The sequence below is a fragment of the Haemaphysalis longicornis genome, unplaced genomic scaffold (genome assembly GCF_048455015.1).
Source record: "Haemaphysalis longicornis isolate Haplotype H1 unplaced genomic scaffold, Haemaphysalis longicornis Haplotype H1 scaffold_1, whole genome shotgun sequence".
Classification (NCBI taxonomy): Eukaryota; Metazoa; Arthropoda; class Arachnida; order Ixodida; family Ixodidae; genus Haemaphysalis; species Haemaphysalis longicornis.
This window is the reverse complement of record NW_027526203.1, coordinates 129,058,593-129,072,545: the sequence shown is the minus strand read 5'-3', so window position 1 is coordinate 129,072,545 and position 13,953 is coordinate 129,058,593. Positions and strand designations below refer to the sequence as shown.

The 13,953-nt window shown below is 48.2% G+C and overlaps 1 protein-coding gene and 1 pseudogene across 1 annotated transcript in view; one reads left to right on the top strand and one right to left on the bottom strand.

Moving 5' to 3' along the window:
- The first annotated feature begins 710 nt into the window (after window positions 1-710).
- The window catches only part of LOC144179822 (GDP-fucose protein O-fucosyltransferase 1-like), a 43,202-nt gene continuing 29,959 nt past the window's right edge, over window positions 711-13,953 (top strand). The window contains exons 1-3 of the mRNA XM_077708256.1: window positions 711-1,098; window positions 6,424-6,663; window positions 12,457-12,625. Coding sequence (XP_077564382.1) covers window positions 981-1,098; window positions 6,424-6,663; window positions 12,457-12,625 — 527 coding nt within the window. The 5' untranslated portion in view covers window positions 711-980. The remainder of the gene's footprint in view (window positions 1,099-6,423; window positions 6,664-12,456; window positions 12,626-13,953) is intronic.
- LOC144174243 (uncharacterized) lies at window positions 8,475-9,761 on the bottom strand (annotated as a pseudogene).

The following is a 13,953-nucleotide window of genomic DNA, read 5'->3' as shown; positions in this document are numbered from 1 at the left end:
CAAGGAACCTAACCTGACCTGACCTAACCTAACCTAACCACTCGTTTTCTTGCTGCCTCGATGGTCCGATCTTCGCGTTTCCAAAGCTGCACACAGTTTTCTACGCTGTACCTGGACATTCTTTCATCCAACTGCGCGAACGTTGCGAACTTCTCACCGGCAGCGAGCATTGCTCGTCTCTTGCAGTGGTGACGATCGCGTAGCTCCCGATTCAGGGAGCGACTCAGAGCATCCATGGCTAAAACCATGCACGAACACTGCCTCAAACAATCTTTATTTATGATCGCACTCACCATCTCGCATCACTGGTAATCGGTTGATTAACCTGCCACTGCCGCTACTAAAACCAACGACCGAACATCTACGACAAAACAGCAAGCTGCCTACATAAGCACGACAAAAAACAAAAACAACAAAAAAGAAAGCAGGTACGCGGCGCCAACGTTACGTTGCACGGCGCAGCGATCACAACCGAGCGGCGATATTCTGGTAGCGAGAATAGACTTGGTAGACTCGATCCGTGACGTCATACTTGTTTTCTTTGTGTTTGCTTGGAATGTGGCACCGGTGAAGCTGTCGTCGCCGCTTAACCTGACCTTGCTGACCCTGCTCTTCACGAATTCACCGCTTTGCGTTCTAGTTCTCTCCGACGAAACCAAAGAATCATCCTGTCCAACCGAGAATATATTGTGAAATTACCAAGGTGGAAGTTTGCCGTTAACAAAGGAGGCGACCGTGATAAGCTTTGATTTCGTCGCCAGCCAATCAGACGCGGCTTTCTTTTTACACACTTTCAAATAAATAATGAATGCAGCCAGTTTAGGTACTGGTCCAGCGGCATTGCCTCTCTGCGTGGTCGAAATCACGTTCGCGTCGAGAGAAGTGTTCCCTATGCGTGCCATTCACGCCAGCCAGCCAGCAGGCCTGCAGCCAGCCGTCAGTTGTTGACAGCAGCGAGCGGAGTAGCTGCTGCTGAAAGCATGGCGATGCCGGCCGGCGTGCTCCGTGCGGTGCCTCTGTGGCTGTCGCTGTCGCTGGTGTGTGCCGACGCCCCGCGAGTGGACCGGAAGGGGTACATTGTCTACTGTCCCTGCATGGGTACGTTGACACTCGCCAAGCTACTGGACCCGACGTCAGGGCCGCGTCGCCGATGCTCCGCGTTCCTGGGGAACCTGCGGTTACGCAGGCCGAGTTTGGTTGTAATGCGGCCTTTTCTTTGCCGAAGCTGTGGAGCTTCAAGATTACTCGCGAAGGGCAGCCACAGGAACAGCATGCCTTAGGCATTGCGTCCCGACTACAGTGACTAAATGTCGATGACCTCGCCACATTTCGGTACCAGGCTACTCAGCTGTCAGAGCACGCGCGTGGCTACTCTGACAGCTACGCGCTACCGCTGTCAGCGCTGTGAACGGAGTATCACCGTACTTTTTCTCTCACGAGACGTCACCGTGGCGCTCCGATTCAATGTCTGCTTTCGCGCGAGGTAGTCGCGCTTGGTTTTACCGGTACAAAACTTGAATTTGGTCCTTCTTGGCCAGTCCTCTGGTGTGATTGTGCATGCATTTTTTTAACTGTAGTGACACCCCTACATTCCTATGCCTCACGTGGGTATGTGCCACAAAAGGAAAACGACGGCCTGCGTGATAGTACAGCGCGTTTGTTCCTCATCAGGCTGTGAGGTTAGGCTAGTGAGGGTTCCAGGACATACAGGAATCTCATACAATGAAGTGGCTGATCAATTAGCCAGTATGTCTCTTGGTGGGCCCGTGGTCGTGCAATGTCCAAATGATAGCTTTCTGTTGGGGGCGAGATTTAGACGTTTACAACTACTCCAGACTTATCGGCAAGATGACCTTCTTCTAGGGATTATAGCCACCTTCGTCGTGCATGGAAGCCGATGTTTTGTGAATCAAGGCTATGCGAGGTAGCAGTCACTAAACTTCGATCAGGGTTCACACAGGTCCTTCAAAACCTTGAACACCCTTGAATTTAGAAGTCCCTATTTCAAGGCCTTGAAAGTCCTGGAATTTTTAAGTGGTCCTTGAAAACTCTTGATTTTCCTGGAGCGAATCAATGGCCCTGTCTTTTCACGAGAATTTAAAGAGCTTGTCGTAGATTTTAGGCGATAACAAATCTAAAGAAGCATTGTAACAATCAAATTTCAGTGTATTGCGTGAAATTGCAACAAGTTTGGTGAATTTTCATTATGAGGCAACATTGCGAGCAGGCATTTCTCAATCCATTCCATGTCAGGATACAATACAGTGAAAGCCGGCTTGTGTTTTCTATCTTGCATCTTCCATCTAGTCTCTGGACGCTCGCTCATTGCATGTTTGCTGTGCCTCATATGCTCCATCTGCGTTTGCTTTCACGTGCAAATGGCAGATGTGTACATAGCTTGTCCTGCCTTGCAGCAACACTCGCTGATTTAATTTAAGCTGATGCCCTTGCTGACAAAGCAAGAGATGCAGGCAGGATTAACTAAGTTTTGAAATCAGACAGCCTGAGCAAAACAGCAAGAAAAAAGAAAAACGCCAACCATGAAATAAAAAAAAGGTGGGAGAGCATTCATGAACCCATTAGCACCTATCTAAATGTGCGCTAATGTGCTTAGGTATTGTGCAAGAAAAAACTTTTGCATTGTGTTGAAAAAGTTATAAATAATGTCAGATAAAACATTAGATTGGGACCTTGAAAATGTGTTTTCTGGTCCTTGAAAGTCCTTGAAAACCCTTGAATTTTTGCTTTTGAAGCCTGTACGAACCCGGTTCGATGCAAAATTCCCCCATTAAATTTTTATCTTTATAAGTCTGGTCTGGCTCCATCTCCGCAATGCCCTTTCTGCGACAAACTGGGAAATATAGAACATTTTCTATTTAATTGCCGCAGCTTCTCCCCAATGTGATGCACGCATCTGGGGCGGTATTCTCGTAACTGTCCCTTTTGAAAACGTCCCTTTTGAGTCCCTTTCATCGTGAAGTACTTCCGGTTAAGCAGTGGGCGTGTGGGCGTTGACAGTAGGTTTGTTGCGCTTGCGTTACGTCACTTCCAGTTGTTTGCTTTTAGCCAATCAGGGCTTGCTAAAAGGGACACTTTTGAAAGGGACCCAAAAGGGACAAAACTCGAGAATACCGCCCCTGGAGTCAACCTTTAAGCGGCTTCACCTTCCACTATCTACCTCTGAGGTTCTGTCACTCGGCGCTTCTGCTCTGGGAGTTTGCCACAGGGATGCTGTGTCCGCCCTTCACTCTTATGTTGCGGCGACAGGCTCGTTTCCCTGCTAGCCAGCTAAGCATTCACATTTATTTAATCTTCATGACTCTACTTTCATACTGTAAAAAAAAAATTGTTCTGTATCTCCTTTTCTAAATTTTGGGATCTAAAATAATATAGGTTACATCCTGATCAGGTACAAAGCTTCTTGGCCAATCTCCTGCGTGGGTATGTGCCATGTTCTGAGGCAACCAACCAACAGCGCAAAGGTAAAAGGGGGCACGATCGCAACCTCCGATCGCATTACCGGTGGCGAGGCTGGTGCACCAGACGCATCTTCTGGCACCCAGTGTTTCGGGAACGACACTTGGTCGCGTCGTTGTAGGGCACAGGTGGCAGCTCTGCCACCTTGTGCAATATTAGCTTGCCTTTTGCAGCCAACTGTGTGGCCACGTGCCCAGGGAAGGTGCCCTAAGGGTTTCTGAGCATGCTCCAGTGGAGCTCTGCACACTTGGGAGAGGCAAAGCTTTATTTATAGGCCCATAGGGCCGCCACGACGTCACACTTTATCCGAGATGTCCGGGCTCCCCAGGGCCTATTCCCAGAGGGTGGGGTAGGGGGAAAGGGGGCGTGGGGAAGCTGGACACTCGCAAAGGGAGCGGTAGTGGGTGTCCAGAGCCCCACATGCTAAGGAATTAAGGGAGGTGTGTGTGAACCAGTGGGGTGCGGTGGAGGAAAGTGTGTGTTCGCAGAGTCCGCCACATGTGAACTGCAGCGGGGTTGAGGGAGAGGTGGGGGGTAGGCGTAGTTTGTCGGAGGAAGTGGTGGTGCAAGGTAATGACCCTGTAAGTTAAAAGGGGCTCAGAAGCCACTGGTTTAGGGGCCCCGTGGGTAGCCGTGAAAGAAGCGGGAGCCCGGAGAGTCCAAGCTGAAGGGGCCGGAACAGCCACTTTGCAGTTTACCAAGGGCTTTGCTCAGCTAGAGAAGCAGGTGATGCGGGAGGACGAGGGCGTGAACCTGCCAGGTGTGTTAGATCGGTTTTTGCATGCTTCGTCGTAATTTTCAAGGAGCCAAAGCTCTAAAAATACTGAAATGATGTGAAATTTAAGCTGCTTAGCTGATTTTGGTAACGGTCATATGAGAGCAGAATTTTGAAACTTCAGGTCGCAGAGAGGTGTCTGAACGGGGAATAGTTAGCGGCTTCAAAGAACAAATACCTTTAATTTGACAACTTTAACCCTTAACCAAATGAAAAAAAGCTGTGGTCATTAGATTTTTATTATGTTGCACCAATTTACTTTTTATTAGAATGTTTTCAATTTTATGTGTGTGGGCTACTTGGTGGGGGTACTGGGCCCCTTGGGCTATGAGTGTCATCATTGAATGAAGGCAGTGAATTGATCAATTTTTTGCTGACGGGCTTTTTTTTATCATAGTCCTGAAATTGTGCAGTTGCTGCCAGACACACCCAAGGAAACCCTCAGAGTCATTATAAGTTGCATAAACAGTTTTTCTTTTTTGGTACAAATGCACAACTCAATGGCAAAGAATAATAGGAGAGAACGAAATGAGTGCTTCAGTTTGTTTTCTCCCTGAAGTGTATTTTCACAAGTTGACCAACCTGATTGAGACCATCTCCTTTGCAAAAATCCCAACATTCGGGTGTAAAAATCCTATTTAATGCCCCTACAAAACTTAAGAAATTTCCCTATACATCCTATGCCAAATAAAGAGAAGAGTAAGTGCGAAATAGAAAAATGTTTCCATTAAAAGCGGCTAGTCATTTTGTCTGTTGCGTTCAGTGGTAAAAAACAATGCAGGGAATGGTTTGCTTCTATTACAAAAAAAAAAAAAAAAGCTTTTACTTTCTCGCAGTCTCGCTTATTTACTCCAACTGGTATCTCTTTTACAGGCAGCGTTGATGTGCAGCGTATGCGCAGCAGTTGCAGCGAATTTTTTGCATTGCAATTTTGTAGGTGTTTTTACGGTGAAGCTGTTAGCCTCTAGTTGGTTGGAAAATTATGTGTTGTAAGCAAGAAACCCAGGCAGGACCCAGTAGTTCTCACCTAAGACGCAGAGTGCAAGCATCAGGCTAGTCAGGCATACAGCATAGAGCTCGGTATTTGTTAAAAAAACCCGCAAGGCAAGCATTGAAACCGCATTATGGATGATAAGGCACCTATGAACAATGGGACCCCCCCCCCCCCCCACTATGTGTTCCTTGTAAAGATTATGTTTGAAGGCTGGGCAGGACTAGTGTCACTAAATACGGACATTTCATACCCTCCGCCATCAGCATTTGTAGTGGCTTACAACAGCTTCACTGGACATCCACTTTCGCAGGGTGGGATGGTGACCATTTTTTTTTTTTCGTACTCGCTTTTTTTGGTAAAAAAGCACACGGGGTTTGCTGACATAATTAACTCAAGGCAAGCACAACGCATTACATTAGGGTGGTACACCCGTCATTGCACTACCATCAGTTTTGGCGGGAATCGATCGAGCTATCCTGACGAGGGTGGCGTGCAAGTCACTGTGGTGCAGGAGTACTATGCTTTGAGCACTTTTTTTTAGAAGGAGTGTCTAACATTACACGCGTGTGCTGCTGTACTTGTTATAATGCTTACGGCTGAGTGGTGCTTTAGGACAGTTTGCATGTCGTGGTTTAACTGAGGGAGCCGCCATAAATGGGGCGGTACAAAAACAAAGGCGCGCCATTTTCCCAGAAAAGCGTGGGTTTGCCAAACTTTAGGAGTCCCTGCAGTTTTGAGTAAAAACTTTCGGGCATCTTTGTGTAAGCAAAAATATTATCAAACGTTTCTACCGTTAAGAACAACACTGCTGGGAAGCAGCTTTGCATTTCTGGGAACTCGCCATCAAGGAGGTTAACCCCCAGGGAATGTAGATTCATCTGACTCTCTGCTATGGTGTGCCTCATAGGCATGATTCAGTGCATAAAGCCCCAGTGTGAACGTAAACTTTGGTACCTTAATATAGTACTGCGGTGTATTGTTTTTGGTGCGGTCATGACTGCGATAGCTGTTGCGGAGAATGAGCTGGGAATCGGCTTTAAGGAGAGCAACTGATCCACCAGGGGGCCACAAAAGTCAAGTGGGAAGAGCATCGAGTGCATTGCTGGCATTGCTTAAAAGAACTCGGGTCCTCCCATGTGGCTAGCATTGAGGGAGCAGTTTGGTCCTCTGGGTGCAGGGCGCTTCGGGAACCAGGCGGACCAGTTTCTCGGGGCACTGGCTTTCAGCAAGGCGCTGGACCGGACGCTGGTTCTGCCGCCCTGGGTCGAGTACCGGACGGGCGAGCCGCGCTCGGTGCAAGTGCCTTTCGACACCTACTTCCGGGTGGAGACCCTGGCCAAGTACCACCGGGTCCTCACCATGGAGCACTTCATGGACCGGCTGGCACCTACCGTCTGGCCGCCGGGAAACCGCACAGGTCAGCCAGAAAAGAGCCCTAGTGCAAACGTGCTCATTTGGTGGGAGGTTGGAGGCTGGAGGCGAGACAAAGTTCGGTGGGTGCCGTACGGCCCCATGCAAGGGGAATTTTTGTGCCTCATTTAAGGCCACTACACTTTCGAAGCACTACATTGTCAAAGCACAGTTTGTACTTGAATTCAAGTACAAACTGTGCTTCGAGGATTCTCGGGAGCAGTTTTTCTACATCTCGTGCCAGGCACGACGTTATAGAAAGAAATGGTGCAAGCGTAGCCAAGGAGGTGTTCGTTCCGTTTGCTCTTAAAAATAGAAAGAAAGTGGAGGCTGGAAGCTGTTCATTTTGATTTGGAGTGTAACACTCACTAAAAACATTGGTCACAACTAGACACAACGTTATGTCTCAAGTGTGGGCCTGTCATGTGGTTTTTTGTTCTTATAGGTGTTCAAATACTTAAAACAGCACTTCACAAGTAGTCCTGATTCAATTTGCTGCATGCTTCTGGAATTTGATATGTTGGTTTAAATCAGAAAATTTCCCATAAGCATGCGCAAGCCTTATCAATGTTGCAACATGATCTGTGGTGGCTTTACCACATGACACTGTGCAGAGAAGGCAAGGGTGCATAAAAGACATTCTGAGCTCTGTCGTCCCAGTGTGGTGATGTGTTGACAGAATATGTGGCATGACATTGGTCAGGCTTGTTTGTTTACAAGGCAGCAGGGAGCTTCTTGTTAATCATCAGCGCAACCGCATCAGTGGATTTAATAGCACCCCTACCGTGCTCTGTACGATGCCCTGTGGTTTTTTTCTATACCCGTCCTGCGAACTTCTGCGCCCGGAAGCATTGAAACAGTTCACCAGCTTATTGTTTAGCGGGCCTGAAGATTTCGCACAATTTTTGGCCACCTAATAAGCAGGACGTTAAACACCAGTGGGGCCATCTTAGGCAGAAATTAAAGCACCACCAAATGCGAAACAAGATGGAGGTTACATGATTGTTTTGTACAAAACAATTGATTTGTTTTGTACGTGTCGTTTTAAACACGCATCTTGTTTCGCATTCGGTGGTGCTTTAATTTCTGTTCGAGGTGATACCAGCTACCTCCATTGGGAACAAGGGGTTGCTAGGTCTGTCTTCAAAATCAGCAAGTTTTCAGGAAGCCATTTAGATGGAACGAAAAAGCAAAACCACGTTTGTCTGGAGAAATGTTGGTGGTAGGGCATGGCAAAAATAATTAGACAGCCTTGTTCACCAAACACAGACGTAGATGATGGTGAAACAGCTGTCACGGTGCACTGAACTGCTTTCAGGGGAGCAATTTCTCAGGGAACTTCTGAATGGAACTGATGCTCAAGGCTTGCGCAATCAAGGCGTGACAGCCGTAAAATGCATCACAATCAAATAGGATGGAAAGGAACTCTGGTCGAGTCCTGGCAAAGTCCCCGTAGAAACAGTGCATGAGAAGCCTCAGTTATCCGACGCCATTTCATGCCTGGCCCGCGTTATCCGACGACGCATGCTAAGCATGGGATTTTGACCCTGCTCAGTCGGTTCTCTCTGTCTCATCTTTCGTCTCTCTCCCCTCCAGCAGCCGCCCGCTCTCAACGCCACCTAGAGAAGGTTTCAAGGCCGGGGGGCTTGTTCAGTGACGTAGAGCTAGTGGGCTTGCTCCGGCCGCATGCGAGCGCGGTGGACAAGCAATCGCACGAGTTTTTGCCGTAGCCGCCTGCTTCCCGCTTTATGATATACTAAACAAAAAAGGGAAAAATCGCACAAATGAGTTTTTTTTCGAGAGCAATGAAACGTTGGCTCATTTATTTGTCAGTGTCTGCAGTTTCCTTTTTCTGAACTTGTTGTTTTCGTCCTGCACTTTGTCATTGAGCACTCGGCAAAAATTCTTGAGTAGGATGTTGGTACTGTACCACAGCACATGCTTCAAAACAACTTCACTTTTGTGTCCTTGTTCGCAGTCGTCGAAGTTGGAAGAGTCGTCGTTGTTCAGCAGCTCTGACGTTAGCTCAGTGACGAGCTGTCGCTGGTTGGGAACATTTAAGAACTCTGCTCGTTTAGAGAGCTCCTCAACGACAACATAGTTGTGGGCCACAGCGTTCACCGCTGCCATTGCAGGGTAAACAAGTCCTGCCCTGTCAATATCCTTGACAAGGCTGCACATTGGATCGGTCGCTGAAACCGCGATGCTCTTATTCACAGTCAGGCGTCCTTGCAACTTTCACATTTCAGCCGCTTCGGGCGATGTGCACTGTGTACCCGGCGACATAAACCAGGACAGGGACGATGTCTGTGAGTTTCGACAGCGCTTGCGTGGGGACAACGACATTGCAGCTTGGCCGCGGTACGTCTGCTCGCTTATGAAAGTCTTCCCAATCCCAATGTTGATCTCCGTCGGCTTCGCTTCCAGTCCTTTGGGATGACGTCCCTATTTGGGGCAGTGTGTTTTGAAGCCGCAGCTTGGTTTCCCTTCGTACAGCTGCCTTATGGATACGTGATATTGAGAGCCAGCCAGCCGCCGGTACCTTCCAAAGCGATCTTCTTAGAGGTCCGTTTGGAATTTGCCGAGCAGGACGAACGACATATGCAGCTCATCAAAGCAGTATCTGCAGATCTCTATCAGAGCTTGGGTGGTCTGGCGTAGAGCACCGTGTGTCTCCTTTGTCAGCTTGCAGGTGTCGGCCTGTTTCTCTTTCCAGTACTCCAGCCAGTCAAGGAAGTCGTACAGAAACGACAGCATGGGGTCCCTTTCCGAAGGAAACACGGGCTTTTTGAAGTCATCACGAAAGCGAGCTCCTTTGAAGGGCGTTTTCACATTGACAATTTTCCGCCATTTGACGATGGTTTCCATGAAGCTCACTGTCTCCTCGTAGTGTTTCAGCTGGTGCTTTGCCCCAATTGCGCGAAGTGCGTTTGGCCTAGACTCACTGAACACTTGCAGAGCAAGCTGGACATTTTGTTTTTCAATGTCCGATGGGGACACAGCTTTCCTGGACACAGTGTACCCGTATCGCAGCAGCTGGTCACATTCCAATTCATAAGCGGCTTTAATTGTTTTGAAATATGCGTATAGCATTTGCCGCTGCCCTGTCTCATCCAGTTTGAACGCTGGAAACCAGAAGCATTGGTCGTTGGTTTTCAGCCAGTTATTGCGCACACATTTGAGTATGTGGACAGGGTCTATCACAGAAAACAGTGGCCTTTGCACGTGCATGGATGTGGAAACACAAAATCATTTGTGGGGGACTTTGGAGAGGACGTTGGAATGGCCGGGACGACGGTGGACTTAAATGGCAACATCGCTTTTCTGTTAATTGCGTTATTGTGTGTCACAACGCAGATCACCTTGAAGCCAATTTTTTCCAGCCCACAGATTACTTCTCTCAACAACTTGTGCAGAAACTCGGCATTTGGCTTGTGGACGGGAACGATGTGCACAACTTCCTTAAACTTGTTCATCAAGCTGTGCCCCATGAAGACGAACGCGCTGTTCGCTGCTTGTCCAGAGTTCGCTGCAACGCCGGAAATGTTTCCGCCTTTGTAATCAAAGAATGGCTTGATATGAATCTCATCGACCATTAAGGTGACGTGACGTTGATCTTCGCTTAAGTCGCCAATTCTTTTAGCAATGTAGCTAAGGAACATTGCATCCTGCTGCTCATTTTGGGGACTCATTCCAAACGATGAGCAGACGGAACGAATTGTCCGTGGGTGGGGTAGGATGAGGCTTCCATGGCTACGCAGGAATCTGTATGCATGGGCCGAAACAGTAAACAGGAGGCAGCGAAACACTATGAAGTCTACTGAATAGCGCCTTTGTTCCTTTTTCACGAAGTGCACGTTTACTTGTTCAATCAGTAGCTTCATCCCTGGCGCTTTTTCTTCTTGTTGTGATAATTTTTCCAGAAGAGAAATTATCGTTTCCCGGGCATCATTGTCTGAATCTTCAGAGGAGGTGTTCAGGCCACTGTCATACTGCTCGACGTGATCAAGAAACTCTAACACCACCCGTTTGCTGTTTGCCACTGCTGGGACAAGCAGGTTGCACCCCAGTCGCCTGACCGCTGTCTTTGCAACGTGTAGTGTAATCGTAAGGTCTTGCTTTACGACAACAGAGTACTGGATGCTGGCTGCTTCATCGTCTGTTATGTGCAGCAAAATTAGGTTCCCGTTGGTTTCGATAGCATGCCAGAATTTGGAGTGCATGCTACTGACACACACAATTAAATCCTGTACGCAATGAATCTTGTCCGCTTCCTCCTCATTGCGGGCAGTAAGAACGGACTGAGCAAGCGCTTTTTGCAAGGACGCAGCATCTAACCGTGTTCGTTTTGCCTCTGGGTCCTCTCGTCTCGTTCCTTCTTTGCTCATGTAGCTCGGGCATGACGGGAAAATCGTCGGCACTGCGTCTGGGCGCAGTCGTACTCGGGAAAGTGGCGCTGTAACGGTGCGTCCAGTCACTTCGTCCACATGACTGCCTTCACGGAGAATGTCGTCCGGCTTGAAATGTCGCTCGCATACCTGAAACAGTATGCACGCTACGTAAATACGAGTTACCTCTACTACAAATTAATGAATGCAACATTATAACACTCACTACAAGTGAAATAAGCCGCAAAGGCAAAATGTGCTTACCTTCGAGTGTTTCAATACGGATAAGTTATCCCTCGGTATGGCTCGTATCCATCGCTGTCGTGCTAGCTCATCTTTGGGGAACGCAAACACGTGCACTCTTGGATCGGAATCGTAGTTCCCATTGCAGCGGGGCACACAACTTTTGCCGGGCGTTTTCTCGGTGTACTTCACATCACGAAACACACTACAGCACAGTACACACAGCACACTGAATTTTCGCTGGAAAATTCCGCGGTCAAACTCAAAAATTCCGCGCTGGTGCCGCGGTCAAACTTGTTCTCCGTTCAGTCACCCTTCCCTTCGCGGCCGCTCAAGGTCGTTTGGCGGGAAGCATCAGCCCACTACCACCGACAAGTGGTGACGTAGGCCCACCAGAAACCCGGCCTTGCTCTAGGTGGCGTTGCCGCTCCTCTGTACAATCGCTCTTCCCCTCTCCCTGCTGGCGTCTCCTCTTTTTGCGCAGCGGTCACGGGGGCAGTGTGCAGGTGCTCATTCCTGCCGCTCAGCAGTGAATCGCCTACAAGGGGATGCTGACAACAGGCTTAGGCTTCCACATGGGTTTGTTGTGATCATGTGTGCCATGATTTGCACTGGCTGGTGGGAATCGGGGCAGTGGACTGCGGTACTACAAGGTTTGTGTTAATACAGTGGGATTGGCACCTGACTGCACGATTGTTTTCGCATTTACTTTTGTTTAGTGATTTCGGTTTATGAGCCCTGCAAAGCATTTGTTTGTAGTTTACATTGAAGTTTCTTGCAAATCTATCGCGCAGAATTCATTTATAGGGGTAATTGTTCTGATTTTACGACTCCCGCATTTTACGACGACGCTTTTTCACGGTCCTGAGAAAGTCGTATAATTGGGGTTCTTAGAACTGTAACTCAACTTAGCAAACTGGTTTGCAAACGGGTTCAGTATGAGATTAAGTTGAACAGGAGCTTAACCGTAATGAAATGACACCTTAAATAGAGCCGTAACCGAACTGGTATTTTGACACACTGGCCTTTTTAGTGAGAGAAGGGGTCACTAGAGCGTGGCAAGCAGTGCAGGATGCTGGTGGTGCAGGTTATGTCAGCGCCAAATAAAGCTGATCACACGATGCGAGGCCAGCACTAGAAGGGTGTTTCCGTTGTCCTTTTTGGTGCAGTGTTCTGCTACCAGGCGCGGACGTCTGGCCAGGGCTGCCAAGCCAAGGAAGGCAACCCGTTTGGGCCCTTCTGGGACACCTTCGGGGTGGAGTTTGACGCGTCAGAGTTCTACGCGCCCCTGCAGTACGACATCCACCACGGGGACATGGCACGCCGCTGGAGGGACACGTGAGTCGCCATTCCACAGCGTGTATTCACTGGCCGCCACACGAGCGAGCTTCTTTTTCGTTGTCTCCTGATGCATATGGCTAGACGTGCCTGACACTGGGGGATACCCCGAGCAGGACAACACATTGGAGATGTGTGACCTGTCCTTGCTTTGCGGCGCTGCACAGGGCAAGACGTTTGAAGCACGTGAGAAATGTCATCCTTCGCTGGCCTCTGAAAAAAGGTGAATTCGGTCTGCTGTTCGTAGACCTGCAGTTGCCAAACTCTGCACAGTGTAGACGAACTGCACTGCCGGTAGAACAGTGGTGTTTGTGCCCGTATGCACAGCCAAAGTCCAGTCAGGCCAAGAGTGGGGTGGGGAAGCTGCCTGGTCTTGTTGCACAACTGGTGAGAATAACTCGGTCATGGTGATTTTGGACGGGACCCAGCCGCAACTGATACACTTTTTGGTGTTCTTAAAAACAAAGGATGTCTGAGGATGGGTTAGCTTGACGAGGGCAGCTTGAGCGTGACTACATTATCAGGAAGAGAAAGACGTTTTTTTTTGCATCTGGTAAAGTGGTCGCGCCCAAGCTTCCCTGGTCTCTGAATAAGAAAACCCAGCTGCGTATGGACATAGTCCACGGTTTGCTGAAGTGGATCTTTTTTTCAACCTGTTGTGTACCTTTTTATTCATCGTGGGCCATAAGAATATTTTTTTTTCTTATGAGAGAAGCACAAGGGAGGAGTTGACCCAACGCCAAGGAGAGAAAGGCCTCTTGCCCTTTGACCACACGTCACCGAAGAAGGGCAGGAAAGCCGTCACCCTGAGACGAGGATGCCGGGGCACGTTGTTGAAATGTTCGAGTAGTGCTATCGATCGAATATTGTGATATTTGCTTCAATATTTGTAAATTATGAATATTCACGCAGATTTTTGCTCTCGAAGCAAATACGAAGCTAATAATGATTTTGTTCAAATAGTTGTGAATTGAAGTGAATATTTGCAGGTGATTTCTGATAAGAAAAGTGAAGTTTACAATTTCTGAAGCACACTTGAGTAACTAGCCTGAAGAAAAATAAAAAGCTCGTGTGAAAGTATTTGCAGACTTCTTATGTGGCCGAAACACACAGAAGCTATCCTGCTGCTGCTCTTAGCTTTATTGATATTGGATTTTACATGGGGGCAGCCTTCACCTCTTGCAGTGACTTCAACCACAAGTGCTTCAGTGTATTAGTAGTGTAATCAGAGTGTAGCTATATATTTTGACAGTCTATATGATTACCACACTTTTTTTATGAGCAAGAACTGTAAATGCCAGTTTCATGGAGCTTCATGCCAGCTGAAA